General features: G+C 34.8%; 3 protein-coding genes and 1 pseudogene across 3 annotated transcripts; 2 read left to right on the top strand and 2 right to left on the bottom strand.

Moving 5' to 3' along the window:
* The first annotated feature begins 6,220 nt into the window (after positions 1 to 6,220).
* On the top strand, positions 6,221 to 13,369 carry LOC109008243 (peptide chain release factor APG3, chloroplastic). Its single transcript, XM_018988260.2, has 15 exons — positions 6,221 to 6,493; positions 6,664 to 6,720; positions 7,949 to 8,029; positions 8,138 to 8,195; positions 8,291 to 8,394; positions 8,830 to 8,881; positions 9,422 to 9,471; positions 9,839 to 9,904; positions 9,996 to 10,163; positions 10,674 to 10,746; positions 10,874 to 11,006; positions 11,431 to 11,488; positions 12,374 to 12,421; positions 12,740 to 12,823; positions 12,955 to 13,369. The coding sequence occupies exons 1-15, from the start codon at positions 6,341 to 6,343 to the stop codon at positions 13,024 to 13,026; spliced, it is 1,257 nt and encodes a 418-aa protein (XP_018843805.1). The 5' UTR covers positions 6,221 to 6,340; the 3' UTR covers positions 13,027 to 13,369.
* Positions 13,370 to 14,196: 827 nt separating this feature from the next.
* On the top strand, positions 14,197 to 24,189 carry LOC109008244 (spermatogenesis-associated protein 20). The gene is made up of 15 exons (XM_018988261.2): positions 14,197 to 14,684; positions 15,014 to 15,086; positions 15,213 to 15,234; positions 15,335 to 15,413; positions 15,592 to 15,624; positions 15,955 to 16,103; positions 16,311 to 16,467; positions 17,327 to 17,567; positions 17,929 to 18,170; positions 21,339 to 21,602; positions 21,718 to 21,828; positions 22,842 to 23,066; positions 23,168 to 23,371; positions 23,472 to 23,648; positions 23,747 to 24,189. The coding sequence occupies exons 1-15, from the start codon at positions 14,280 to 14,282 to the stop codon at positions 23,966 to 23,968; spliced, it is 2,604 nt and encodes an 867-aa protein (XP_018843806.2). The 5' UTR covers positions 14,197 to 14,279; the 3' UTR covers positions 23,969 to 24,189.
* Positions 18,284 to 19,858, bottom strand: LOC118349840. Its single transcript, XM_035695538.1, has 2 exons — positions 19,509 to 19,858; positions 18,284 to 19,000 (listed from the first exon to the last, which is right to left on the bottom strand). Exons 1-2 carry the CDS (start codon positions 19,726 to 19,728, stop codon positions 18,918 to 18,920), a joined length of 303 nt encoding a protein of 100 aa, XP_035551431.1. The 5' UTR covers positions 19,729 to 19,858; the 3' UTR covers positions 18,284 to 18,917.
* A 110-nt stretch (positions 24,190 to 24,299) lies between the features above and the next one.
* Positions 24,300 to 26,216, bottom strand: LOC109008205 (annotated as a pseudogene).
* Positions 26,217 to 26,678: the final 462 nt, after the last annotated feature.

Here is a 26,678-nt window from a genome sequence, read left to right on the forward strand (position 1 = left end):
TTTACTGATTTTACAAGTTAATTATTTTATTTTAAAAAATATTAAAATAATTAAGTTACAAAAATAAAAGTGATGAATTTAAGAGAGTACTAAAGTTGACGACCGAGGATGGAGTAACCGACACATGGGGGAGCTCCCGCGAAACTACGCATATGTCCTTGGATTTAAAATTGAGCCTTCTCAGGTATTGCAGGCCAGACGCTGGGGACAAATGTGTCATTTGGTGTTCTGGTGGTTTTCAAGTCTGCAAAGGCGAAGGCAAAATGCCGTATGTTATTGGTCGGTCGGTCTGTCTGTCTGTCTGCGTTTGTTTCAGGCGGGTTGATGTTGAGGGTAGCCTGTAGCCATACAAGATTGGGCATGCATTGCATATAATTTTCATGCATTTATTTATAGTCGGTTACTCCAAGTCTCCTAGGCTACATAGCTTTAGCTTAAGCTTCGACCCTCTTTTGAGTCTTTTCTTCTTTCTTTTTTTTCTCTTTTTTTATTTTTATTTTTTTTTGTGATGGGGTCAGAATTTTGTACAAGATAGTTTAGATGTTGAGTTGAATTGAGTTAATATTATTATTATTTTAAAATTTATAAAAATTAAATTATTTATTATATTTTATATTTAAATTTAAATTTAAAAAAATTATAATAATAAATTAAAATAAATTGATATAATGATAAAGTTCATGATTTTAACATATTTTAAAAAATTATTTAGAATAGACAAGTCTCATATAAGTCTTTTATAAAAAAAAATTATTTTTTTCTTATATTTTTTTAAAATGAGATATATATTTTTAAAAAAAATTTTACAAGACTTATCTATTTATCTTAAATCTTTTAGGAGCTTTGAAAGATTTCATCCGTATATTGGTACTTCCTTGGTTTTGCCTACGCGCTACTGAAACCAATCACTTTTTCAGTTGGAGGGATCAAGATTACGAAACCAAGACAGACGTGTTGGGAGACTTCCATAGAAGGCTATAGTATTCTTTATTTTTTAGATTTTGAGAAGTCGATGTCACGCCACTTTAGATCTTGTCTAACTACATATTATCTTTATATTTAGACTTTTTCATGTTAGTATCGTTCATCTATTCTTAACAATACTAGCGTAACATGTTAATGTCACATACATATGATATTATTAACGTCAGATATTAATGACTGTCACATCAATCATAATAAAAAATATATATTATACCTGATTATTTGCTAAATAAGCATTGTTAGGAAAATATTATACTAAGTAATACGTGTATAATTTTCTTTTTATTATATAGTCAGTATGGTGTTTTATTGTCTCTAAGAAAAATAAAGGCTGATCCATTGCTAAATAAGCAAGTCTCGTGTCGTGTCGTGTTACCATTTTTAACCCTCTTAAGAATTGATTATAAATTAATTAATACAACACAACCCATTTAAACTCGTTTCATGTAAATTAGTTGAATTAACACACATAACTTATTTGACCTTATTAACATAATTTCACATAAAAGTTACAATCTATATTTATTAGTAGCAAGTTAGCAACAATATCTTAAAAAATATTTTTCAATATTTTTCAAATTTTAATATATAATAAAACAAATATTACAAACTATATAATAACAAATATGAGTATAAATCTAAAATTACAATTTTAATAATAATAAAATATTAAAAATACCAATATTATAATTTAAGAATAATAAAATTTTAATTTTAAAATAAAATCTAAATAGGTCAAAACATGTTAATTTTGTATTAAACAATTTCTTATTAATATATTAATAAATCGTGTCTTAACCGATCGAATCTTTTTAATTCGAATCCGTTAAAATCAAATTAAAATTTACTAATTTCATATTTTGCTCATGTTAAATTCACAGATAGTGTCGCGTATTATCCCATACCTAAATCAAGGATTACTGTGTCATGCATGCCACCTTTTACACATTTTCCTAAAAAAAGATAATGCTTCGCTATAGCAATGGCTCCCTTTTTTTATATTTTGAAAAATTTTGTGGAGCAATTTAAAACTTTAAAGTCTAATCGAACCAAATATTAGAAAGTCATGGAAGCTGACGTGTAATCAAAGACTTTTACACTTTTTTATCTTTGTTCTTTTTTCTATATGTGGATGAAGTTTGGGGACGGCCAATAGGAAGGTACCATTTGGATAATCTCTGTGCTATATACGGCGCCTAGCCTTTTCAATCGCTTTCTTGGTGATATGATTTTGGCAACATTGACGGTTCTAATGCTTTGCCTAAGAACCTAATTTAATTTAAATTTATATGCTTTTGATTAGATTACATTAAATAATCTTGATGAATAATCAAACGCACCACCTTCAAAGCCACCAATCTCATACCCCGTCATGCTATTCCACAAATATGGTGTTGAAAATAAGAAAGGGTTTGAGAATCAACATAAAGTCTCAGTTTGGGTACTGATCTATTTTGAGAATAATTTATTACTATTTATTTTATTTTATTTTTTTTTATTATTATTCATTACTATTTAATATTCTATCATTATTTTTTTATTATTATTTATAAAATACTTCAAAATATTTCACTACTCACGCACAGGCCAATTCTCGATGGATCTGAGTAATTTCAATTGATTTTCTCATGTATCGATTCGAAAATTTCATGATTTTAGGAATTTGGTTATTTAAAATTAAATCAACGGGCTATGTGACAATTAAGTTATATTCGCTTATTTCATATTCTTGTCTTGATTCTTCATCTTTTCCCTAAAAAGTTGTGTTCTATCTCCACTCTTCAACGTGATTGTATTTGATGAGGTACTATACAATCTCTTTGTTAAAAATTCGATCTTTACTTTTTCTTGTACAGAAAATTAAGAGGATTTGAAGGATTCACCAATATATTTGAAAAATTATTCCTTTGTGTCTTTAGAAACTTTTAGGGTATTTCAAAGATATGTGCATTTAGAAACTTTTTACTTTGCGTTGGATTGAATTTTTAGGGGACTCGAAGGTTTGATACCTTTGCGTTGGATTGAATTTTTAGGGGACTCGAAAGGTTTGAAACCCCCATTCAAACTGCAGCATGGTGGCAACCATCATGCATGCAATAGTACTTGCTGAAACCATCATGGAGTAGTTGCTGAATGTTAGTGTAAAAATAATGTGTCGGCATGTATTCTTAAGGCAAAACTAGTCTAATTGAGTTGTAAATATACTGGATAGAGCTTAGGTTGCAATTGGAATAAAAAGTACAAAGATTACAAATTCGCAAGCATGATGACCTAACCAGAGTAAATCAGATATAACTTTTGATCCCCACATTGGATTGAGATGATATTGGTGGCTTTGGAAATTTAACTCAATTATCTATAAATTAATGTTTCAAATTTTTCAAATTCCAACGTTTATAGGGTCAAGACATCTTAACAATGTTACAAGCAGAAAACTGGACAAAAAGCTCACTCGACAGTTGGCTAAAGCGAATTCTCAAGAAATATTTTTTTACTAGGGATTGTACTTTCCAAGGGATCTACTTAAACCCTAAGTATATAGAATAATATACATTGAGTTCTAGGGTATGGAGAGAGGCTAGAACCATTGTATTCATTATATTATGGAGTGAAAACTCGAAAAAGACTCATTTAGTATTTAAGATCGATTCTCTCTTGACAAACAGACATTCATCATATTGTGCTTGTGTTCAAGTAATGTGAAGTCCATTGAAGAGATCAAGTTGGTCCTCGTGGTGAAACTATAAAAAGGCTAGTAGTCCAAAACTGACAGATTGTAGAGATCGAATGAGATATTCGTGGTGTTGCAAACTAGATTTAGTTATTTGAAGGGTATAGTAAGTGTTTTTAAATTAGTCGTTAAGAACTAAATTTCTATAGTGAGTCATAGGTGGTTACTTAGGCCCGATTTGGTTAGCTAGTTCAGATATTCTGTATCTCATCTCAACTATACGGATGATATTATCTAACTAACCAAACAATCATAACGCAAAACTCGTCTCATGTATGAGTTTTTAACTTTTCAACCAATACCTTTGACATATCAACTAGGGGTGAAAATCGACGTTATCGGTGCGGTTTTTGGGCAAAATCGACACCGACCGACGTCTAGAAAAATGGGAGAGGCACCGACCGTAACCGATCGATGGAGAGGAGAAAATCGATTGAGGTGATTCTCTGACAGTTCTCAGTCAATGTCGGCTCCCGTGATTATCTACTGAGAGAGAGAGAGAGAGAGAGAGAGAGAGAGAGAGAGAGAGAGTTGTAGAGATCGGATTCGAGAAGAAGAAGACTCATCTTGAAACGACGTCGTTTCAAACTTATTTTTTTTCTTACGTTCTTAATAAAACGACCATCGCACACATATCTGTTGTAATACTTATTAACCAAAACGATGACATTTCACTTAAACTTAAGTGGAACGACATTGTTTTGATAAGAGTATATTAAAAAAAAAAGGTTTTATTATATCAGTCGGTTCAACGGTCCGGTCTAACTTCAAATCAGGACCGAATCGCTGAATGTTGGTTTTTTCAAATTGCCATCGCACGCCGACCGGTTCTCCATCTATTCCGGCCAATTCCTGACGTGGCTAGTCAGTTCGTGTCGGTGGCAGCCGGTGGTGTCAGTTTCTGTACAATCCTAATATCAACAGTAAATATTGAAAAGCATGAAAAGCACTGTCATTTGGTGTGACCCGTCGATCTCCTTTTTATTTTCAATCCCATTTCAAATTTATCTCATTACTACAGTCTGCCCGTTGAAACATCTGCTGATCTCATCTGCTGAAACCAACCCCATCCCCACTGCAATAAAAAAATTCCGAATTCCCTATATATAGAAAAATAAATAGGTAATAATTAGAATAATATTATAATTTATAATTAGAATAATATTCCAATTTATAATTAGAATAAAAAATCTCAAATTTCCTATTTATAGAAAAATAAATAGGTCATAATTAGAATAATATATTTTAAAAGAGAAATTTTATTTTTTGGGATTATATAGTAAATTTGGCCAACAACTTCAAAATATATTTTGGGATTTAAATTTATTTATACATGATTTTTTAATTACTCATAAATATTACTTTTTATTAATATATTCATAATTATTACTTAATAATTATTACATGATTTCCAATCATTAGTGGGACTCACCTTTTATCAAATATAAAAAAAATTAAAATTATATCATCTCATCTCACTATCCAACTATATATTTTTTTACAAATTATTTCATCTCACCATAACTCAAAAATTTTATTATTATTCAAAATATCTCATCTCATCTCATCTCATTTGAACTTAATAACCAAACGAGATCTTAGTCGTGGTATTATATTTTGAAAACGTTTGTTAAATGAGTTTCACTTTATTATCAAAATTGATGTGTTGATTATCACTTGTTATTTGATTAATTGATTGTTAATTTAAGTAGTCTAGTAAAATTTGAAAAACACCTCATCACCACATCTAAATTTAAATGTATTTGAGATCTGAACCACCTATTTTAATGATTTTACTTTATTTTATTTTAAAAAGACATTGTTTAGAAGATGGTTTTCTTATTTTTGAAAATTTTGTAAAGCTTTTACACGGTAAATGTTTTTATGTTTAGAAATGTTTTTTTCTTTTTTTCTTTCCTTTTAAATCCTTTGCTAAATTGTACCTATCTGAGCATTAGTATTAGATTTATCATTTTCATCTTTAAAATTTAATAAAAAGTATATATTTTTCATAAATATAAAATCTCTTTATCTATAACTTCACATTGGATTAGCTATTAGATTCATCAAAATAATAATATAATATTATTTTGTTAATAATAATACTTTTAATTTACTTTTTTCATATTTTACAATTAAATTAACTATATGTTAATTAATAATTTAATTTGATACTTAAATTATTATTTTTCAACTTAAATATATTGTAGCTTAAAATTGAGAAACAATAATTTAAGTAAATAAAATAATAGTTATAGAATATGAATAGTGAGTCTTTAAATTTAAAGATAAAAAGAAATATACTGTAATTAAAAACTTGACATTTCAGCGTAAATCTAATGTTAGGATTTTAAAGTTAAAATTCTTAAATTTTAAATATTAGATTTATTTGATGAATCCAATACTAATATAGTTAGAGGCTTTCGTGAGGTGAAAAAAATTGAAAGGGGAAAACTTGAAAAGAAGAGTTTAGCTGGACATTTTCCATCCAAAGCCAAAGGCAGCCGTAAACCTTATCCAACTGAGGGGTTTAGAATCAACTTTAGATTCGAAACTTTACTATTCGACTCGAACCGCTCGCATTCGTTCTACTCCTCACAAAATTTTCTACTAAAAAACGCAGCCATGAATAGCTTAACAACGAGCTCAACAAGTCGAGTTCTAGCAACTTTGAATCGATTCCCAGAACGGATTCGCTTATGTGAGAAATCCTGGGGAGTTAATCTCAGCCTTCGACCTATGCCTATACACAGAGCTCGAAGATTCGTTTGCATGGCGGTCTGTGCAATTCCTTACCCGAAAACGTTTTGATTTTGATTTTTGATTTTTTTTTTTCTTTTCACTCTGAGAATGAATTTCCTTGAAATGTATTTTTCGGGAGAAACATTCTGCGTGAGGGTTCTGTGAATGTCATGCTTATGTCGCGTTGTTAATTTGGTGAAATGCAGGAGCCATATCTGATAACGAAACTGAAATCTGCAGAGAATACTTGGAAAGAGTTATCGGTATGTTTGATGGATTCCATGATAACTTCTGAATAAATTGTTTCGCTCACTGTTTGTTCGTGTGTTTACGAGGAAAACTGTACTTATTGAATGAGTCCGTTGTTATTGTGTAAGGCATGAAAATGTGGTGACGTGCCTTTTCAAATCGAATTATTTAGAATAGCATTTTCCGACTGTTGAGGAATTCGATTAGAGTGGAGTTTTACCGTTTGCGAGGGCACATTGAAGTGTTTCGCAAATATTGGGGTTATGGCCGTATGAATATTTGATTGAACCTTACATTACTTATGAAAAAAAATATTTGATTGAACCTTAGAAAAGTAAGAGTTTGGCAATTTGACCAGAGAAGGTTGGAGGAAAATGTGATAATTTAGCTGAGAAGCTGGTAGGGTTGTCTTATTGTTGTGACCGGTCCATAAATAATGGTATGTGTTATTTCCCTATGGAAGGAAATTCCTTCTACGCATCGTTTATGGTTAATTGAAGTAATGGATAACAACCTAATGGTGAGTTGTTGGTGAAATGCTGGGATATTTGAGAGAAATATGTGGTCGTTTGGAAGTGCTCCCACGTTGGAGATCGGATTGACATGCATTCTAAGGTTGAACATTGGGCTTGATTTTACTAGAAAATACAATTCAAGAGAATTTTGTTCAATTTTGGCGGTGGGTTGACCCTTCGTAGTTAACCCGGTTATCATATCCTGTACTAACATATTCCTATAAAACTCTTTCAGCAATTTGTCTGTGCAGACCATTGGGATATTTGAGGCTTTTGGTGATTGAGCTATGAAAACTTAGGCCTCGTTGGGTTACAGATATGAAATGGGATGAGACAAAAAAATTGTGAATAGTAGTGAGATAATTTATAAATAGTAGTGAAATAGTTTGAGTTAAGATTTTTATGGGATTGAGAGAGAAAAAGTTGAATAAAAAAATTATAAAGTTAAAAGAGGGTTAGAATATTATTTTTTGTGTTTTGTTTGGAAGTTTGGGAAAGTTGTAATGATTAGATGAAAAATTTGAGTAGTTGAAAATTTGAAATTGAAAAATGTTGTGTTTGAATGGCGTTTGGATATTGAGATGAGATGAGATGGTTTGAAAGGTTTGTGAAACCAAACTAGGCCTTAGTTTCTTATATCCACTATGTATATTCTCATATTAGGGCACCATCTTGGTAGTTATTAAGTTTTTCAAGCTACATTTGAAATACCCAATAAATATTTCAGGTTAAGTTGGCTGATCCTGATGTTGTCTCAAATCCCAGTGAATACCAAAAGCTGGCACAATCTATGTCCGAGCTGGACGAGGTACTTCATTTCATTTTGCTCTTTCTCATGCTGAGTTTTACTTGGTAAACTCTGTAGTAGCCAGTGCAGTTTTCACTGATATAATTATTTGTTTGTCTGGACTTATAGGTTGTGTCAACCTTTAAGAGATTCAAGGACTGTGAGAAGCAATTAGTAGAGACGAAAGGTTTACTCCCCATTCTTTCTTTTGCAATTTTTTAATAAAAGTTTAAGGTTTTTGTTGACAGTCATTTACTTTCCTCCCCATATCTATCATTTCAGCTTTAGCAAAAGATGATGGCAGTGATCAGGATATGGCAGAGATGATTGCTTCTGAAATTGACTCTTTATCTAATCAACTCAGAGAGCTTGAGGAGAAACTTAAGGTCTTCCTCTTTTTTTTTTTATCAGAAATTCGTATTTTCCATATTCACATTCTGTTTTATTTTTATTCTTGTACGTCCTTCCTCTGTTGTTTCAACATCTTCTATTTTTAAATATTATTCGTGTAATAATCCTTTAGCTCAATTTGTTGTTTTACCTGATGATTGACCTATTATGAATTCAAGCAGCTTCATCAAATTGGCATTGATAAACTTGATCTGAAATGTGATCTCTTATTAAATTGTTAATTTGGCAAGCATTCTGACATTTGACTTCAGAGGATATACCACATGCCTTTTCTTGCTTTTTTTTTTTTTTTTTGTTATGATGGTATTCTTTTTCTCATCTGACTTTGGTATGTCCATATTCGTTTCTTTTAGTTTCATTTTCCGGTAATTAGGAATCTCAAATCATTGAATTGCACTTTACATTGATAGGTGCTTCTACTACCCACTGATCCTCTGGATGCAAGAAATATAATGCTTGAAGGTAAACACTCTAGTCTGCCATTGAATAATTTTTCTCTCATTGAACTTTTTACCAAATATAATTTATGAAGAGGTATGCGTTTAGTGAAAAAATGGAGCATCATTTATGGAAGAGTGGACTGAACTATCAAATTCGGTTGAAGATGTTCGTTTTGACTAATAAATTTTAACTATTAAACAGAGAGGAACGAATTGCAGCTTTTGCCTGAACAATCAAATTCGATTGAAGGTGTTCATTTTGACTAATAAATTTTAACTGCTAAGATAAACAGAGACGAACGAAGCGCAGCTTTTTCCATTATTATTATCCTAGTTGAGTTAGCATTTTGCAATTAACATTATGAAATTAATGATATGCTGATCTTGGGTATATTCTCCACTTAGATAACAGCCACGACTTAGGTTAAATAATCCATCACCCAAGCATTTGTCAAAGTCAAGCTGTGTTCTGCATATTTCGTGTGCTTAACTATGTTGCTTAATTCTCAAATTTCTTCGGTTTCATTCTGACTCTAAAAATTTGTGTTTCCTTCATTTGCAGTAAGGGCAGGTACTGGTGGTGATGAGGCCGGACTATGGGCTGGTGATCTTGTAGGTACATGCTTCTTTTGTCCTTCCATTTCATGGATTTGTTTTGGTATACAACATTGCAAAACATAAAAAATAATTCTATTGACACATAAAGGTTGTTGGCCTTGAAATTAGAGTTTTTTTGTGTAGAACCATTGACACCAGATTAATGGTCTGTCTTACAGAATGCGAGGAATATACTTGTTTCTTGACACATTTACTGGGTTCTTATTTGAGTTTGTGAGTTAGTTGCTTCTGGACTGCGTTTCATTCTTCATGTTTGCTTTCTCAAATGAAAGGCCTAGGATGTCCAAAAACATCATTGCAGCAAGTGTGGTGGATTCTTCTGAAATGCACCCTAATTCTCCTATAATTTTTTTTCCTGAAGGTCCGTATGTATCAGAGGTACAGTGAGCGAAATTCTTGGAAGTACACTCCCTTATCAAGCTCTGAGGTATTACTAACGTTCCATCAGAACTATGCTTCCTATCATTTTGATGTGATTCACAGAATTTTTAATTGTGCATTTTTTTCTTATTATTAAGACTGAAAAGAAGGGAGGATTTAAAACATATGTGATGGAGATCAAAGGGAATCGTGTCTACAGCAAATTGAAGTATGAGTCTGGTGTTCATCGGGTTCAACGTGTTCCTCAGACGGAAGCACAGGGTCGTGTGCATACTTCTACTGCTACAGTAGCCATAATGCCAGAGGTAGAGTGGATTTAGCAGATAAATGACACATGCCTCAGTTACATCCAGGTGCCTAAAAGGCTATTTACATAAAAAACGTTTCTAGCTGTAACTACTTATCCGAAAAAAATACATTTTTAGCTGTAACTAGGAATCAGGATATCATGTATTAGGAAGCAGTGAGAGATAATCAAGTTCCACGAGGTTTCTACTTTCTATAGTCAAGTCTGGGGGATGCAGACGTTTTCTGCTTGGAAGTATGCTTGGAGATCCATTTTGCATGCAATTGCTGATTTCATAGAATGACCGTCAACTTCTTACAATGCCTCCTGATGTTGATATCTAAATACATATTTACTGACTAGGCTTTTGAAAAGTTTAGTCTAAGGCTGCTATAGAATCGCTTGTTCTTGTAGATGTGATGTTAATGCTGCTTGTCTCATCTTTGATTTTCTTTCATCGATGGCGTTGTTTATTTTTTATGGCATTATTTAACTATATTCTTTGTATTTATGCTATATCTGGATTTAGGCAGATGAAGTTGAGGTTGTAATCGACCCCAAAGATATTGAACTGACAACGGCAAGGTCCGGGGGTGCAGGAGGTATAAAGCTGAAAACATTGTGAATGTTAATTTTCATCAAGTGATTTGCATTTTTATGCTTAATTCGATGGAGGGAAAAAATGAGAAATCCTCATTAGGTCACTTCCAATGCATGATCATCACTCAGGTCAGAATGTCAACAAGGTGGAGACAGCTGTTGATCTTGTCCACAAACCAACTGGAATCCGCATCTTTTGTACTGAAGAAAGGACTCAACTCCGGAACAAGGATCGAGCTTTTCAGCTATTGCGAGCTAAACTGTGAGCATCAATTTCACCATGGGTCATCTTTGCTTGTTCTATCATGACCATATATACTAACAGACAAACAAAGATATTACTTTGGAAGATCAACCTGTGGTGTTTTCATTTTTGTCAGAGCATTTCAATTAAAAAAGGAAAAATCTGAATCCTTTATGAGGTGTTTTTATTCAAGGGAAAATAATTTAAACAAGAGTAGTATTTTTAGTTCAATGTTGTTTGTGTTTTTTAGTAGGTAGGATGATCCTCTATAGTATTTTCTTATTTATTAATTATATGTTAGTAGTCTGGTCTGTTATATGCAATTCAGAACTTATAATTTCATTTCCACTTTAAAATTACATGTTTGGCCCTCTGCGCCCCACTGCCCTCTTTGTTTAAATTATCTTGCTACATTTTATCATCATCCTTGAACTTACTACAGGTATGAGATAAAAGTAAGAGAGCAGCAAGAGATGATAAGCAGTCAACGAAAATCACAGGTATATCTTAGCTTAGAGGATATTTGAGATACATATGTGGTCACAACACTTCCTTGGGGTGTCTCATATTTCTAGTTACTTTCTTTAGGGGGTAGTTTGGGTGTGTTATCAACCTAATGCACGTCAGTCACCCTTTGAAGTTCAGTATGACAATCAGCGGTACAGTTAGTTTAGCATATTTTCAATCTTCACAGTTTGACAGCACCAGTGTCATTTTCGATCATTTTAACTTGAGATTACATGCAGTCTATGCAGAATGGTTTATACTCTATGCTAACCACTTGAAGAAACACTTAGATAACTGGAGATCTAATATAACTGGGTAACGTTTCATATGTTTACATTTGTTTGGATATCAGTGAGCTCAAGTTTGAGAGTCATTGGTCTATTTTTAAGGTGGTTGTTGCCTGCCACTTTTGGAACAATACCTGTCTAGAATACTTTCAAAAACTGCAAATTGTTGAGCAAATAAAACTCTTTAAGATTCAGTTTGGCTCTTCCTAGAGAAAACGAGTCATGATCTGTATGCATCTAGCAGTTCCAATTTTATATGCTTTATGTGATTAAATCTTAATCAGAAAATTTGTTTATACAAATTAAGCAAGATAGCAAGAGGATCAGCAGTGTTCTTGCTAATCCCTACCCACTTGCCATTGCATACATACTATCAAACTTTTGATGTCAAGGTTATGGATTTTTTTTTTTTTAATATTTTTGGGTAGTAAAGGTTATGGATTGATCAGTGTAACTTGTATGCCCATAAATTATTGATGGTGCTTTTGCATAATTCTGATTTTTGGAGGATCACTTCTAGCTTACACGGTTTAAGATTCTGCTTTTAGGCACTGGATTAAAGTATGTTTCATGTTTGTTTTGAAACTGCAGGTTGGTACAGGTGCTCGTGCAGAAAAGATTCGGACATACAACTTCAAGGTATTTAACATTGCATATATCATCTTTCCTTGACCTTAGTACTAAGACATAGGGTTTCATGAGAATTTGGAGACATACGATTCCATAAGGCTATACTATATACCGGCTACTGTGCAAAAATAAAACAACTTTTTTTTAAAAGGGAAAATATATATATATATATATATATATATATCAGTGAGTTAGTTTGTTTGGCTGTCTTAAGGAAGTACAAGTTTGTTACTGAGAAAAGTTATAAAGTTCTTCCATCTTGGTGTTGATACACTTGGAAGGTTTTGAGGAAGTTCCTGATTCTTCATTCTTCTAACTACTAACTAGGACAATAGGGTTACCGATCATCGCTTAAAGATGAACTTTGAGCTCACCTCTTTCCTTGATGGTGATATCGAGACTGCAGTCCAGGTACTGTTTTTCACAGACATAATGCTTCTCTTTTTTTTTTATATATATATATATATTTATTTTAATTATAAAAAAAAAAAAAAAAAACCCGTAATAACTTCCTTTGCAACTGAAATGCTTGTTTCTTGCAGGCTTGTGCTACTACGGAGCAAAAGGAACTACTAGAGGGACTTGTGGAGTCCGCAGTCGCTCCAACTGGCTGATCTCTAACATTTTCCAGCAATTGGGTTAGAGAATTCAGGTGATTGGACAAGATCAAGATATGCAATTGAAATGAGTTGCTCTTGAGCAATTGAAAGGAAACAATATCTGCCCCCAAAGAAGCTGTCGTACTTCTTGATATATTCTTTTCAGGAGGACATTCCCACTTAATTGGCTGATGTTGTCCCAATGATAAAGACCTTTTTTTTTCTCTTTATATATGTAATGTACATAACGAATTACAAGGTAAATGGTTTTTGGATGCCTTTATAGGGCTCACCCTTTAAAACATATCATTTTTTTTTTTGTCCATTATATAAAGGTTACATGCAATCTTTGTATTAATTTCTCATCCCAAAAATAGCAAAAACGGAATCTTCTTCTTCATCCAGAAAATTTAGGTTGTGTTTGGATATTGAGCTGAATTGAGATGAGTTGAATTCTTTATGAATAGTAGTGAGTTGAGATGGTGAAGTGAGTTTTGTGGGATTCACCTAAGATAAGTTTGGATGTTAAGATGAGTTTAGACATATTTATGAAAAGTTAAAAAATGTTATGAGTCTTGTGTGTAAAAAAGTATTGAGTTGAAAAATATTGTGAATTTTACGTGTAGAGAGGTCTTGAGTTGAGTGATGTTTAATGATTTAAAAGTGTGTTTAGATGTTGGGTTAGATTTAAATTTAAATTCAATTCAATTGAGCTCTGCTTTCATAACTCTAGTTTCACCAGTTTTGAACTTGAATTACGAATTTGTTCAGTTTTCCCTTGTGACAAGTGAAACATTGGACTGTTGTGAATTTTGTATTCTCAATCTCAAGAGATTAGAATAATCCCAATTTTAATAAAATTATGTGATCATGGTGGATGGCACCGTAAATTCAGGGCCTATTATTTTTGTTTTCCAAGGGTCCGTACTTTGGCATTTTATGCTCTCACTCTCAGATTGCAAAACAATTAGATGGACCCCAGTAATCTATCATGAAACACGTGGTGCTTGCCCATTTGTGTTCCTAGTGATCTTGCCCTACTGCCTATTGTATCATCCATATATAGTTATTTGTTTTTTCTTTTTTTCTTTTTTTTTTTTCCGAAAGAAAAAACAAAGATATCTTCCATTTTCGTCATATGTTATTCAGTGTAGAAATACTCTCGTAGGACGTACTGAAAAGAGACGTCCTAAACTGTTTCTTGACGAAGGAGAGGCCACTTGTCAGCAAGCAAGCCTCTCCAAGAGTCGAGCAAAACCAGGCCCCAGATGGCTCTTCTGAAATCATCCTTAACCTTCTCACCCTATGGCAAATTCGCAATTCCTCCTAAACCGACAACAACCGCATGTTCCCTACTAAAAAAGCCTCGTCTTTCTTCTTCCTTCCGTCTTCACAGTTCTATGCTCAGAAGACTGCTCCTCTCTCCCTCCATCCATCGCTTTCTTTCCCACCCAACTAAATTTCTATCATTTCCTACTCCATACCCTTTTGCTTGTACGTACTTTTCCCCACTTACTTGGCCTTTCCCGTACATTTTCGCTCGACCCATTTCCTCCCTCAAGTTCCTGGCCATGGCTGAACGACCCTTGACACCAGAATCGCATTCTCACAATTACACGAATCGTCTGGCTGCGGAGCACAGTCCCTATCTTCTCCAGCATGCCCATAACCCTGTATGTGGGATTAATCTTTTTTTTTTTCTTTATATAATTTGATTAATTAATTTTGCTTTGTGCTCAAAGGGAGGAAAAGGAAAAAAGATTTATTACATAAGAATTGCGCTTAATTGAGCCTAATGATGTTCTTTTTTGGCTTGGTTGAGATTGGCTTTCCATAATTTCGAATCCGTTAGCGTTTGAGATAAGTTAATTGTTTTTGCATCTCTTTTCCTTTGTTTTATCAGCACCCAAACGGGGATAAGTGGATTGCATTGTTTTGAATTTTTTGAATTTCGTAGAAGCTGTGGTTTTGTTCTGTAACACGATCTAACTATGATGTGAAGGTTGATTGGTACCCGTGGGGTGAGGAAGCTTTTGCTGAAGCGCGAAAGAGAGAAGTTCCCATCTTCTTGTCAAGTAAATTATCTTCTTTATTAGTGATAACCGTGCTCTATTCACTTGTGATATCGGATGGATTGGACTAACGTTTGATTCATTTTATTAATTGATCGTTGATGACGACTGACGCTCTTTCATTCGAAGTTGGATATAGCACTTGTCATTGGTTAGAATCTTAGCCCACTTTTGGAGTTTTATATACCTACTAACTAATATTGTCGAATGATTGCCGTGGACTAATTATTTCTTGCAAAAAAATCCAAAAGGTGTCATGTTATGGAGGTGGAATCTTTTGAAGATGAAGGGGTTGCCAAATTGTTGAATGATTGGTTTGTCAGTATTAAGGTGTGATGAGATTTAATTTCACAGCAATTGCATGTTTCTTTTCTTACTTGCTTTGATCCTAAGGATTTCATTTCTGAATTGGTCAATTTTGTAAGTTCGAATATTTCATTACAATATCACTTTTGAAGTATTGTCATGTTTTTCTTCCTCCTGCGAGTCTTAAATTTCAGTGCAACAGGTAGATCGGGAAGAGCGACCTGATGTTGATAAGGTGAATGAGTGATCTTATCACTGCATTTTTCGGTGAAGATATCTTCATTATTGTCCATTAATCATTCTTTACTATTTTTCGTTCTCTACCTGATATTCTTTCTTGTTCAATAATTTTTCACTAGTCTGGCGTACCCAAGGCCAGGGTAAGATTGGGTTGGGATTATATTCAAGTGTCATAGAAGTATAGAAAAAACAGCGGCTGAATCACATTCTCATGCAGTTTTTACTTTCATTGTTGCTCTTGGATTTTTGGGTGGATGTATCTTATTGATGTCTTTTATGAATTTTATTTATAGTTTTAGGCTGAAAGAATTGTTTCACTTTCCAGGTATACATGACTTACGTTCAGGCTCTGTACGGTGGTGGAGGTTGGCCACTTAGTGTCTTTCTTTCACCTGATTTGAAACCATTAATGGGCGGAACTTACTTTCCACCAAATGACAAGTACGGGAGACCAGGATTTAAGACCATACTTAGGTGAGAATACAACAACCCTCAAGATTTGTCATCTTCTCACTCTCCATGCCTTTTGTGGTGCTGGTGGCGGATAATTTATTATTTTGAGTTCCATTTAGTAACATTCTTTATTGCAACAACGAGAAAATTTTGCTCTTAAAAAAGTAAATGTGTTTTTTTCTTTTGCACTTCACGTTATCACTTTATCATTTTAATGTGCTGTTTCAGAAAGGTGAAGGATGCTTGGGATGTCAAGAGGGATATTCTTGTTAAGAGTGGAGCCTTTGCTATTGAGCAACTGGCAGAAGCATTATCAGCTAATGCAAGTCCTAAAAAATTGCCTGATGGGCTACCACAAAATGCGCTCCGTTTGTGTGCAGATCAAGTAAGATTTACTCAGAATGAGATACTTCTTTTTGTTTATTCTATGACCGAGGTGTTAATTAATTGGGTTGGTAGAGCAGGGCTTTTATTTTACTGTGAGTTTGTTGTCTGTCTTAAGGTGTTGATTACAGGCGCAGGCACACTATACTTTATGAGTTTTCAAAGTTGGTAAAAAATGTCTTTCTGCATCCAACCATCCTGCTAGTTCTGGAAAACAAAACAGCAGTGATGAAGAATAAGCCTGCTCGTTACTCTCTCTAAAATATATGCTCAAAAGGGAATGTTTTGTAAACATATTGATGATTTTTTTTTGGTAGAATTACACTTTACCCCCATCAAGTTACCACTCTTTTTGCAATTTGACCATCAAACTATCAAAGTTTTTATTCCCACCCCCCCGGGGGGAAATTTGAAATATAAGTGACCATATACTCCCTCGTTACTAGATGGATGAGAAATACGTGACGTGAGTCTTAATAGTTGGATTTTTAAAGAAGGGGGCAAATTGCCTCCAATTTGAAGCATAGGTTGCAATTTAACCCATCATTAAAATCTAACTGTTAGATGGACAAAAAATATGTGATGTGAGACGATTGCAGCACTTCCATCTTAAAGGAGGAGAAAAATTGCAAAGTGGGTGATAAAATTACAACTTTGATAGTTTAGTGGTCATATTGCAAAAGGTGTAGTAGATTGAGCGTAAAGTGCAACTTTTCCTTTTCTCTCTCAGAAAACATATTTATGAGATTTTACCTTCTCAGATTATTTGACCTTAGCATTGGTGTTACTTTTATGTTTCTTTTTTCCTGGATTGATACTTATTTCGTTGAAACATGTCTCTTATTTCATTTCTATAATAGCTTTCCGCAAGCTATGATTCGAAGTTTGGTGGTTTTGGATCTGCCCCAAAGTTTCCCAGACCAGTTGAAATTCAGTTGATGCTTTATTGGTCCAAAAAATTGGAGGAAACTGGGAAGTTGCATGAAGCAAATGAAGCTTTAAAAAAAGTTTTCTTCAGCTTGCAATGCATGGCAAGGGGGGGCATCCATGATCATGTTGGAGGTGGCTTTCACAGATATAGTGTGGACGAGTGCTGGCATGGTCAGTGTTTCTTTAGAGCTATTTTTTACCAATTGATAGGCCATATACTGTATTGTTTGCTAGAAAGATTGTGTTGTCTGTTTATTTCTTTGTGATTCTATGTCAACTCATTTTTTTGTTTTTTGATAAGTAAAATAAGTATTTATTCATTCAAACATCTGTCAATTTCAAATCAGAATATGCCCTAATTATGTAGGAGCATTAGAAACTAAAAACTCATGAAAGTCCATGCCATTATGTCAACTCATTTTTTGTTGGATAAATTGATAATAAATTGATTTTTGTTGTAATGAAAGACCCCTGTCCTCTCTCCTCTTTCTGGGTTGTTGTGATGGAGTTGTTGAGAAGTGTTTTCTTGCAGTTCCCCACTTCGAAAAAATGCTGTACGACCAAGGGCAGCTTGCTAATGTTTATTCAGATGCGTTTTCTATCACCAAAGAATACTACTTTTCATTTGTGGCTCGGGATATTCTTGATTATTTGAGGAGAGACATGATCGGGCAAGAAGGTGAGATTTTTTCAGCAGAGGATGCTGACAGTGCCGAATATGAAGGTGATGCTAGAAAAAAGGAAGGAGCCTTCTACATATGGACCAGCCAAGAGGTTTGTTTTGCACCCTCATTTTTTTTTTATAAGTAAACAATTTTATTGAATAATGATAGGCATTGCCCAAGTACACAAGATGATATACAAAGGTATGCCTTATCTATGTTGAAGCAATAGAGACAAGAAAGACATGAAAGTTGAGGTCATTAAAGTCTATAGTTGTGGCCCATGTACATAGAGTTCTAGTAAACAAAGCTCTTAATTCCTCTATTGTGCGCTCCTTGTCTTTGAACGTCTTTTCATTGCAGTCCTGCCATAGATACACAAAATACATATCGGGATCATCTTCCACAACTTTGATTTGTTGAATGCCTCTCAAATTTGTCCAACTTGCCAATAGTGCAGCCATTGTAGCGGGCATAACCCAAGCTACCTCTAATCTGCTAAACACTTCATTCTATAACACTCTAGCAGTCTCACAGTGTAGTAATAGATGATCCACCATCTCCCTGGCTTTCTTACATATGTAGCACCTATCCACTATAGTCATCTTGCGTTTTCTCAAGTTAAATGTTGTCAGGATCTTACCCAGGGAAGTTGTCCATATGAAAAATGCCGCTTTAAGAGGGGCCTTTATGTCACCAAATCCTTCTCCATGGAAACTAATTATTCGGCGAGTGTGTGAGAGACTTATAGAAATAGTGAACCGAGAATTTGCCTTTACCTGCAGGTATCAACCACAACACATCAGCTCGTTGGTTGCTCGGTTTTATGGAATACAGTAGGCTGAAAAAATCCTCAAAGCTACCCACTGCCATCTTGGGCCACCCTACTGAAATTAATGTTCCATTGGACTTGTTCCCCCGATATCTCCATGAGATCAGCCACTGAAAATAAATTCAAAGGTCTTGAGAAACAATCAGGAAAAAAATTCCCTACACTGTGCAACCACATGAAAGAAAAGACTAGATATGCCGTAAAAGGAGGGAAAGATATGCTCAACAAAGAGCAATTGCAAATTATGATATTCAAGAGAGAACTATTTGTACACTCTTCTACAGAAAATCCTATTCAAACAAATCTACTGTAAATGGATTTTGAATCAATAGATCCTAACGAAATCCCCCAAGTTTTGCGTAGAAAAAGACAACAGATTTCTTGCACTGATGATAGGACCAATGAAATACTCTCTAATTAAATAACTCATATTTCTAATACCCGACTCACTATAAGAGATTGAGGAGCATACATTGTCCCAACTGACTCGATGTAATTTGAATTCCTCTCCCACTCGACTCCACAAGAAATCATGCTAAAGTTATTCAATCCAAGACGCCACACTTGTAGGAATAGGGAATAGAGACAAGAAGTGAGTAGGTAAATTAGACAACGTACTCTTAATTAAGGTAATTCTGCCACCTTTCGGCAACAGATACAGTCTTTTCCAGCCTGCCAATCTTCGCTCTATCTTCTCAATCATTGTGTCCGATATTGAAATAGCTCTTGAGGCAGCCCCCAACGGGAGGCCAAGGTATTCCATGGGGAGAGAGGCAACCTTACATCCCAACGTGTTAGCCAACTGCTTTATGTTGTTAACACTTCCAACTGGCACCATTTCTGATTTGTCAAAATTCACTTTCAAACCGGACGCTGCTTCAAAACAGAATAGGAGGGCCTTCAGTGCCCGAACCTAATTTTGGTCTGCCTCACAAAAGATCAATGTATCATTTGCGAACAACAAATGAGAAATATCAATAGTATCCCTATTGGGGCCACCAATCAGGAAACCTGCCATAAAGCCATTAATAACTAGTGCCGAAATCATTCTGCTAATCGCCTCCATGACAAGGACAGAGAGAAGAGGAGACAACGGGTCCTCGTCTTAAGCCTCGGGTGCTGTTAAAAAAACCAACTGGATTGCCGTTTATCAAAACTGAAAATTTTGTTGTTCCTCCCAAGTAGGTATAGTAAAAAGTCCCAGTTAACATGGTCATAGGCCTTGGGTGCAAACAATCTCTAGGGGCCACACCCCCTGGTGAAAAGCCAGCGATTTAACCAGTTTTGTGTAGGGAAACTTTCGAGGGTGCGGTGCATGAAACCGGGGTTTACTCTTTGGAGAGCTCTCCGACATAAAAAATAAAAAAAAAAAGAATTCCCAGTTAACATGGTCATAGACTTTCTCCATATCCAACTTGCAAAAGATCCCTGTAGTGCTAGGTTTTAGTCTACTGTCCAGACATTCATTGGTGATAAGAACTGCATCTAGGATTTGTCTACCCCTTACAAATGCATTTTGATGTTTTGTAACAATCTCCCCAATACCTCCCCTAGGCGATTTGCAAGCACCTTGGAGATTATTTTGTATACCCCATTCACCAGGCTAATGGGTCGAAACTCTTTTACTTCTGATGACCCAACCTTCTTAGGTATCAATGCAATAAAAGTAGCATTAAGGTTTTCCTCAAATTTTCCAGCCGATAACAATTCCTGTAACACCTTCATTAGATCCTCCTTCACTATTTCCCAGCATGTTTGCAAGAAGCCCATAGAAAAACCCTCATCATCTTAGTATAAAGCAAGTTGCAACTTTATCTCAAATGCCAAGATATAGGATATATAAATTCTTGTGCATGACATATACTGCGCTCTATAAATTTTTCCAAGACAGCCTTCTAGACTGCTATCATTTCCTTGATTACATCTATAATGTATTTAATGAGAATATGGACTCCATCTAATACATTTTTTTGTCTGTCCTCTGTTCTCCCCGCTTAAAAGGCTGTAAATGAAATAACTGCTTTCCAATGTAGCATTTAGGTGCATTACTGATCATTTTTTGTTTGTGTTCTTCGTTTGTTACTTTGTATTGGTTGTATATCTCTATATAACAGCATGACGGTAGAAAAATTAACAGATGTCCAAACTTCTATTCTAATATTTTGGTGGTTGCCTAAATTAAAAAAAAAAAAAAAAAACATATTTTGGTGGTTGCTTATGCACTTTCCTGAGTCTATATATCTTATGTTCAATATAGATGCAATATGGAGTCAATGGTATTTTAGAAAAGAATGTCAAGCTCTATTTGAATTTTTGCCAAATTTTGTCTGAAATTTCTAAATCTCAAGGTTATATAAATCTGTGAATTTATTGTTCTTTTTTTTTTTGTTGTTATGAGATTAGTGGTTATTCTCTCAGTTTCGATACTATTTTTTTGGCTGTGTTTAGGTTGATGACATACTTGGAGAGCATGCAACTATTTTCAAGAACCATTACCATGTAAAGCCTTCGGGTAACTGTGACCTTTCTAGAATGAGTGATCCTCATCATGAATTCAAGGGAAAGAATGTGCTCATTGAGAGACAAAACTCATCTGAAATGGCATCAAAAGTTGGCATGCCCGTTGATAAATATCTTGATATTTTGGGTGAATGTAGGCGAAAGCTTTTTGAAGTAAGATCAAGTCGACCAAGACCACATTTGGATGATAAGGTATTATCTGTGAAAACAATGACTTATTCTGTCAAGGAAATGATCCACTGCTTTTAGAAATCTTTTTAATTTAATTATTATCATGCACTCTTTTAACAACTCAGGTACTTGCTAGGTAATTGTATCATGGAATGGACTGGCAATATCATCATTTGCAAGGGCTTCTAAAATTCTGAAGGGTGAGGAGGAGGGGACCAAATTCTACTTCCCTGTTGTTGGCTGTGATGTAAGATTTTGCTACCTTGGCTTAACTTTAGGGACACTTCCTTATAAAATACTTTAATTATTTGGAGGAACGTGCTCTAGTAGTACTCATGCCTGTTGATAAATTTTGCTCATTTGATTTGAATAGTTTCCACTTTATATCAGGTACTTATAGAGTTTCTGAGCGTTGGAATTCAATAGTATGATTGAATTAACCATGGAATTTTAGCATAATATTGGCTGTGAATGAAGAGTTTCTTTTTCTGTTGAACTTTGTCTCATTTTAGCCAGTGGGGCCAGACTCTTGAATTCGGCAAACAAAGGGCAGTTTTCTGGGAGCTTTTTGCATCTAATCATTATGTTTTCTGGAAAGTACATTAAACGTTTAATATGGTTTTTCTTTTTGTGATTGTTAGGACTTACATGAGATATGTACTTGCTATGCCTTGCCTTGTGCCTTAAGACTACAAAAGCCCCTTCATGGTTAGGCTCAGGCCTTCTTAAACATTCCCAATAACTTTGTGACTGCTACTCGTGGTGGCATTGTCAAAATCGAGAAAACTTTGGGAAAAACTGGTCTGCTATGTGCGCAGCCTCATTCTCATTGAGCAGGCATTGAGCAGGCAATGTGCCATTCTTTACATGGTAAAAACTATACATGGTAACAGCTCCTAACTATTAGCATCTATACATGGTAAGAATAACTATTGAGTATATACAGTAAGAATAACTATTAGCATCTATATATAGTAAGAATAAGTATATAATCTTCGTTAACAGGCATCTAGTACATAGAAGTAAGATTTACCGGTTCAGATTTATTTACAGGGGAGAAAAGTCTCAGAAGTTGTATAATTTAGAACTCCTGCGGGTGGCATCATGATTTGTGGTATCCTATTTTGTCTAGTGTTATTTCTATTTTCTTGATTCTGTTGTTTACTATTGATAAGTTATGTCACTCCAAACTAGTTATTGTCTTGATTGGTGTAGTCATCTCTTTTAGATTTTTATGCCAATCCAGTTCTGTAATTCCAGCTCCAGGAGTACATGGATGTTGCTGAGAAGGCAGCATCTTTTATCAGGAGGCAACTCTACAATGAGCAAACGCACAGGCTACAACACAGCTTTAGGAATGGCCCATCTAAAGCGCCTGGATTCTTGGATGATTATGCTTTTCTAATTTCGGGATTGCTGGATCTTTTTGAATTTGGTGGTGGGATTGAATGGCTACTTTGGGCAATTGAACTGCAAGACACCCAGGCAAGAACTGATTTCCAACAGAGTTCTTTTTCGGGTTCAAGTTGCACCATTTCCATTCCGTGGGCTTGACTCTGGTTTATTTTTAATTTTTTTTTGGCCAGGACAAATTATTTCTTGATAGAGAGGGAGGAGGCTATTTCAATACCCCAGGGGAAGACCCTTCTGTTCTCCTACGTGTGAAGGAAGATAATGATGGGGCTGAGCCCTCTGGGAACTCAGTTTCTGCAATTAATCTTGTAAGATTGTGCTCCTTGGTTGCAGGTACTAGGACTGATTGTTACAGGCAGAACGCTGAACATCTACTGGTAAGCTGTTGCCTTTATCGACAGATCAAGTTTTTTGACAAGTTTAGCCTTAAAATTGTTCTTTCCCTTTGCTTATTGACTTATTGTTTGGCTGATACAGGCAGTCTTTGAGGCGAGACTGAAAGATATGGCTATGGCAGTCCCTCTGATGTGTTGTGCAGCGGACATGGTCACTGTTCCCTCTCGAAAGCAAGTTGTCTTGGTTGGCCATAAGCATTCTGTCGAGTTTGAAAACATGCTAGTTGCAGCTCACACATCATATGATCCCAATAAAACTGTGAGCGATAAAATTCTATTTTCTTAAGTCTATATCCCCATTCTATCTCCTATTTTACCAAGCCACGTCATGATCCTAATGGTGCAATTTAATAACAGGTTATTCACATAGACCCCTCCAACATGAAGGAGAAGGAATTTTGGGAGGAACACAACAGCAATATTGCCCTCATGGCAAAGAATAATTTTGTTGCAGATAAAGTGGTTGCTCTCGTGTGCCAAGACTTTACTTGCAGTGCCCCAGTAGCAGATCCTGAATCTCTCAAGGCGCTGTTGTACCGAAAATCATCCTCTTTTGCTTCAATTGGCACCAGTAAATAACTTCAGTTATATACTTAGTGATATGTTTATTAACATGGAATCATCTTTGGCTGGAAACTCAGTGGCAGCATGGCAAGTCAAATTGATGGTCGTTTTGTATGTAAGCTAATATAAGATAGATGGCAAATAAGTTTACAGTTATGCCCCAGTGGAGAGGTTGAATATGTATCTTGCTTTTGTTAAAATGGTACATGAACCATATACACAAAGTTTTGAATTCAGTATCGCTACCTATTCTCTCATCTGCTTCAAGGATGAGCTTGTTAAGAGAATTCCAAGTTCTCCAACAAAGATTCCACTTAAATAAAATGTAATAATAGACCTAACATATGTCAACAAGATAACAAATTCACTGGGTACAGCGTCTTGTTCCTTGAATGCACAGAACCAACAACATAATAGTTACATTTGGATGTTGAGGTGATTTTAGATGATCTGTGAATAGTAGTGAAAAAATAATGAATAGTAGCTTAAAAGTAGTGAATTGTAGTGAAGTAGTCTGAGGAGATCTGAGATCACAGATGACCTCACTAACCAAATAATGACTTGAGAAATAGATATATTTATAATACAATCATGCTGGGGTTAAGTTAAGATACTCCACGACACTTAAAAAAAAAATGGCTCTATGCAAAAACAAATGCCATAAAAATCAGTCGGAGGAAAAAGGAACTTCATTTGGAATCGACAAACTATGTCACAGCACAATACTCTTGAGTTTTTGTCATAAGATATCGCATCCCTATCCAACTGGTGCAAAATGCAAACCCAATAACTTATCTTTATGGTCAGACAACACCCTACTAAATTGGAAACACAAAAACTGGTAACTATAACATGCATCAAATCTGAAGTCAAGATTTTTCAAGTTTCCCACCCCACATACCTTCTAAGACTGAATTTTAACATCCAAAAGATCCGTCTTTTCCGTATACACATTCCGCAGTTCAGGAACACCATCTTGAAATTTGATCACAAACTTATCCAGGAAGAACCTCTCGCCAGGTAGTATGAAAGTCGCCAGGGACAAATCATTCTTAACCAAACCCTTGGCTATCAAAATCTGAATAACTGAACATCTAGGTATAATCCTCTTCTCCAAGCTGAAAAATAGAACTGTAGGATTTCTAGCAATGTCTGTTGATGAACCCCCCATTTTGTTCACAAGGAAGTCCATTGCTTTTGTGATCTTCTTATCTGATAAAAGCATACAATTTGGATGCCTTTTAAAGGCTAAGAGAGCAAAGTCTTTTGACCAGCCCCATCTTTTATAAAGCTCCAACTTCGATTCCAACTTTGGTCTACTCATCCTCAATAACACGTGGATTGCATGAACGAAAACCGTTTTGGAGGGATCATATCCCATTTCGTTCACCTCGTGGATAGCCTCAACGAACCTAGTATGCTTAACAAACGCTGTAGAAGGAAAATTAGTTACCAAGAAAGAGATTGTGGATTGAGGCACTCCGACTTGTCTCTAAAGTGCTATATTGGGAACCATATTATGTATACTAACAACCCATGGTGAGCGCTTGAAAACGGTAACAACTTTCTCGTCAAGAATAAGTACACTCTTGAGGAAATCATAACAGGGTATAAGATATTTCTCCAAGCTCCTTGTTAACAGAGCAGGGTTTGAAGAGAGGATCCTAGAGAGGTCAGAGCTCGAAGCTCCCATAGAACGGAAAAACTCAATCTTGGGCAAAAGGGTCTTCTCAGGATTAGATAAAAGCAGCTGCGGTTCTATCCTGACAAGCCGGGGAGATTTGGGTATTGGTGAACCCATTCTCTTTGAGGAGATTAAGCACTGAGTCTGGTTTCTCCGGAGTTCGAAATCGTACCCTCTGGGATGCTAGAATAGCAGATTTTGTGGACAACCCACAATAGTTTATGAAGTAAGACACCGCAAAAGAATGCTTTTTTTCTTCTAGTTTTTCATTAGATTCAGATAAACCGACTGAAGCAAATGATTTGCGAATAAAGAAACCATTTTTCAGAAGAAAACCCAAATTGGTCCTCCTGTGTTTGCATAGTAATAGATTTCTTGAACAGAGATAACCCAACATTATCGACTCACCAAGTTTTCATCAATCGGGTTCCCTTGATAGTTTGATTAATCCTTCAGAGAAGCCAGGCCTCTGAACTATTCTCCATGCGCTTTGAATCTGCGGGGGGCGCTAGAGCTCCATACAGAAATAAAATTTAAAAAAAAAAAAAAAACTATTTAATGGCAACTGAACTATGTTTCTTGACGGCACCAGACTGCTTTGATTATCGTACAATTGGAGGGGGAGCGCGCCTTTGATAAACATAAACCTAGTGTGCCACTGCCATTTAGGTTGTCACTAACGGAAAGGATTAGAGGATGGCTTCTATGAAAATTAAATAGAATATTACTATTATTTTAAAATTAAAATTAAAAATTAAATTATTTAATATATTTTATATAAAAATTATGATAATTAAGTGAGACATTTCTAACTCTTTGACTAATGAAATTCCCGAACGTGTACCGTTTTTTGTTTTAATTTTTTACACGAATTACGGATTTGATAGAAGCTTCAGCTTGTAGTTGTACCCAATAAAAGGTCAAGCATATTTAATATTTAGGTCAAATGAATTTATCCTTAATCTATTTAATTTCATATCAAATTATAAGAATGATATTACAAAAGATTAAAAATATTAATTGTACACCTTATGTGTCTAT

This window comes from Juglans regia, chromosome 11 (genome assembly GCF_001411555.2).
Source record: "Juglans regia cultivar Chandler chromosome 11, Walnut 2.0, whole genome shotgun sequence".
In the NCBI taxonomy this organism is placed as follows: domain Eukaryota; kingdom Viridiplantae; phylum Streptophyta; class Magnoliopsida; order Fagales; family Juglandaceae; genus Juglans; species Juglans regia.